General features: G+C 35.4%; 1 protein-coding gene across 1 annotated transcript in view; it reads left to right on the top strand.

Moving 5' to 3' along the window:
* The window catches only part of LOC107686594 (von Willebrand factor), a gene marked incomplete at its 5' end in the record, with an annotated part of 44,492 nt that overhangs the window by 28,233 nt on the left and 13,009 nt on the right, over positions 1-3,250 (top strand). Inside the window, 5 exon segments of the mRNA XM_074186993.1 lie at positions 891-1,120; positions 1,123-1,204; positions 2,452-2,699; positions 2,829-2,931; positions 3,056-3,127. Of these exon segments, the coding sequence (XP_074043094.1) occupies positions 891-1,120; positions 1,123-1,204; positions 2,452-2,699; positions 2,829-2,931; positions 3,056-3,127 (735 nt within the window).

Raw genomic sequence — 3,250 nt, 5'->3', positions numbered from 1 at the left:
CTGCTGGCGCTCTCAGGCATAGAACTGACTTCTGTCGAAGGTTGGAACGCTGACTCCAAAACAGACTGTTGAGATTCTGATGGGTTTGGATCCTCAAAATCTGACTGGTTTAGCCTAAAAAAAAAATGTATCACCATGTGTAAATTAATTGTCAAAGTGAATTACTTCAAATATATTAATGTATATATATATATATATATATATATATATATATATATGAAATGAAAAAAAAATGTTTTAACATTTGTTAATACAAATTTTTCTATTTATTCGTAATCTTATGGGGTATTTCCATTAAATGATATAGGCCTAATAATAATCTATGTAATGCCACCTATAGAAATTTGTATTTATTTCAATAGTTAAAATGTATGTATGTTTCTTTACAATTATATTTGAATTTAATAATTGAATGTGTGTGTATGTATTCATATGTATATATGTACACACACACACATAAGAAGTTTAATTCAATCGTTAAATATTTATTTCTTAATAGATATAGAATTATATTTGAATTTAATAATTGTATATATATAATACTGTATTATATATAATGTATTAAAAATATATATACACACACACAGTAGATATTTATTTTAATATTTAAACGTTTAATTCTTCAAATGTTTAATTTTATTTAATTAATTCATTATTTATTTAAAAACGAATAAAACGTGACTATGCCGAATTTCTTTGAACTGCAGATCCTCTTTTTCTGTCATTCTAATTTAAAGTCCAATTCAACATCCTGTGGGGTGTGGCATTCCATGAAACACCTGAATCGAAATAGAGCCATTTTTTACACTTTCCTAACCTCCCATACAATTTTTCCCAACCACCCATAGCGTATGTGTGTGATGTCCATAACTTGCCCATCTCTGTCTCAGGTTCCTGCTCTGATGATCAGACAGGTCTGGTGTTATCTGATGGCCGTGTGACCACAGACCCTGACGTATATCTGAAGGGATGGGCTCTGGGCGAGTGTGTCCGGCATCAGGAGGTTCAGTCGTGTGCCGCGGGGGTGACGGAGGGCTGCGATGTGTTGAGTTCTGAGGAGTTCAGCCGCTGTCACGTGCTGGTCCCCCCGCAGGACTATGTGCAGATCTGCCGGACCGTGGCGTGTGTGACCTTGTTACCGCGTACAGCAGCGTGTGCCGTCAGCAGGGAGTGTGTGTGGACTGGAGGACGCCCACCCTCTGCCGTGAGTCTTCTGTGATGAATGAGTCATGAAGTGAAGCCGCGAGGACCCTGCGTGTCTCAGTTCAGTGAGATGGTGGTACTTTGATCAGCGTGCCTGAGAAAGAACAAACAGGAGTTACTACAGATCTGTGTGCTGTAATGAAAGTCTCAAGCTTGAAAGCAAGTTAAATTGGAAGCATACATCATACAGCATACAGTGGCTGGTATTATGTAATAGTTGCCCCAAAATGAAAATGATGGCATTATTTAATCACCCTCATGTCGTTCAAAGCCTTGCTGTTACAACCACAAAAAGAGACATATTTGCTATCTTGCCATCCAACAGCAGTTCATAGTGACCAAACTCCAAAAAGGACAATAAAATACTGTACAAGTACTATAAAAGAAGATATACCATAGATTTTTGTGATAAAAAAGACTTTTAAAGATATTTTTAGTCATTAATCACTGATAATCTTCATCTCTGTTAAATCAGTATTATTTCTATACTACTATATAGTTTTTATTAATAATTTGAATTAGCTTTTATTTTCATTTATATAGATTTTTTATGTAATTTAAAAAGTTTTGTGATTGTCCATTTTTAATATTTATTTGAATATTTTGCTTACATTTTTATTTCTGTTTTAGTTTTAGCAATTTTAGCACTTCATCTTAGCTAAAAAAATGTAATGGTTTCGTTTTCGTTAACAATAACACTGCTCTTTAGATTAAAAAGAAAAAAAATAGAATTAGAAAATTATATATATATATATATTTAAATTATAATAAAAAACTAATAAAGAATTCATTAAACATTTTAAGATAAAATAATCCTTTCAAATAACAAATAAATGTTGTGTTTCGTGGAGAAAAAAACAGCATGTTTGAAACAACATGAAGGTGAGTATTTAGTGATCAGAATTTGAGATAATCTAAATTTATCCCCTTATGGTGTTCAATTCATCAGTGTACATTATTAAAGGTCTCATGAAAATGTAAGAACTTTCTCCACCTCCATTTCTCCAATTTTCCTTTCTGCGATTGTAACCAGTTACACAAGTCACATGACATGATATCCAAACATTTATTCTGGACAAAATCAAATCTCTCCCCACATTATTCTTACAGTATATTCTCGTTTTTAACTGGAAAATGTTGCATTAACAGACTTAAATATGTTGTGAATGGCATTTTATGTCATTAATAATTCTGTGTTCTACTTGAATACAAAATACTTTAATTTCCCATTGTATTTTCTGTGTGTAGCCATGTCATGCTCAGACTCAATGGAATACGCTGCGTGTCGAACCGGATGTTTGGAGCAGTGCGGACGGAGCCAGTTCAGTCCTGGTGACATGATGGGTGATGGTTTAATGAAGGACAATGGATCAGTGTGCTTGAACACTCCCACAGAAGGCTGTTTCTGCCCTGAAGGGTCAGTGTTAATGGGAGATAAGTGTGCAAGCAAAGAGACCTGCAGCCAGTGTGTGGACCACCATGGGAAAACCCACAAAGTATACTGATTTGACCATTTATTAAACATCACGCCTTGCTGATATTGCTATTGCCACCACTTTATAAAACCAATAAGCCTCTGTCAGTCTCCTGATTTTAGTGTGTGTGTGTGTGTGTGTGCACTTCAGTTTATGGAAAGCTGGAATCCTGAGGAAAACCCCTGTCTTCTGTGTGTGTGTCTGGATCAGCAGCGCATTAACTGCACAGCGTTGCCCTGCACCAATGCTAAAGGTAAAGACACAATGTGTGTACATTCTGTCTCACTATCACTCTGGTGCACTACACGATTAACAGCCCCATTTCTTGAAGTGGTTTCTCAGTGTGTGTTGTCATGGCAACTGTTGCTGTGCTACAGCCCCAGAGTGTGGACAATGTGAGGTTCTTCGGGAGAAGACGGGATCTAAGTGCTGCCCTGAATATGAGTGTGGTGAGCTGAGAACACACATCTAACACAGAATACAAAAATAATGTGCATTTATACATTTAACGTATCCATAATGTACATTCTACTCATTCTACTCACATATTATATATATATATATATATATAT

This window comes from Sinocyclocheilus anshuiensis, unplaced genomic scaffold (genome assembly GCF_001515605.1).
Source record: "Sinocyclocheilus anshuiensis isolate Anshui unplaced genomic scaffold, SAMN03320099.WGS_v1.1 scaffold733, whole genome shotgun sequence".
Classification (NCBI taxonomy): Eukaryota; Metazoa; Chordata; class Actinopteri; order Cypriniformes; family Cyprinidae; genus Sinocyclocheilus; species Sinocyclocheilus anshuiensis.
Note: the sequence above shows the minus strand (reverse complement) of the source record. Positions and strands in the feature narration are given on the sequence as shown.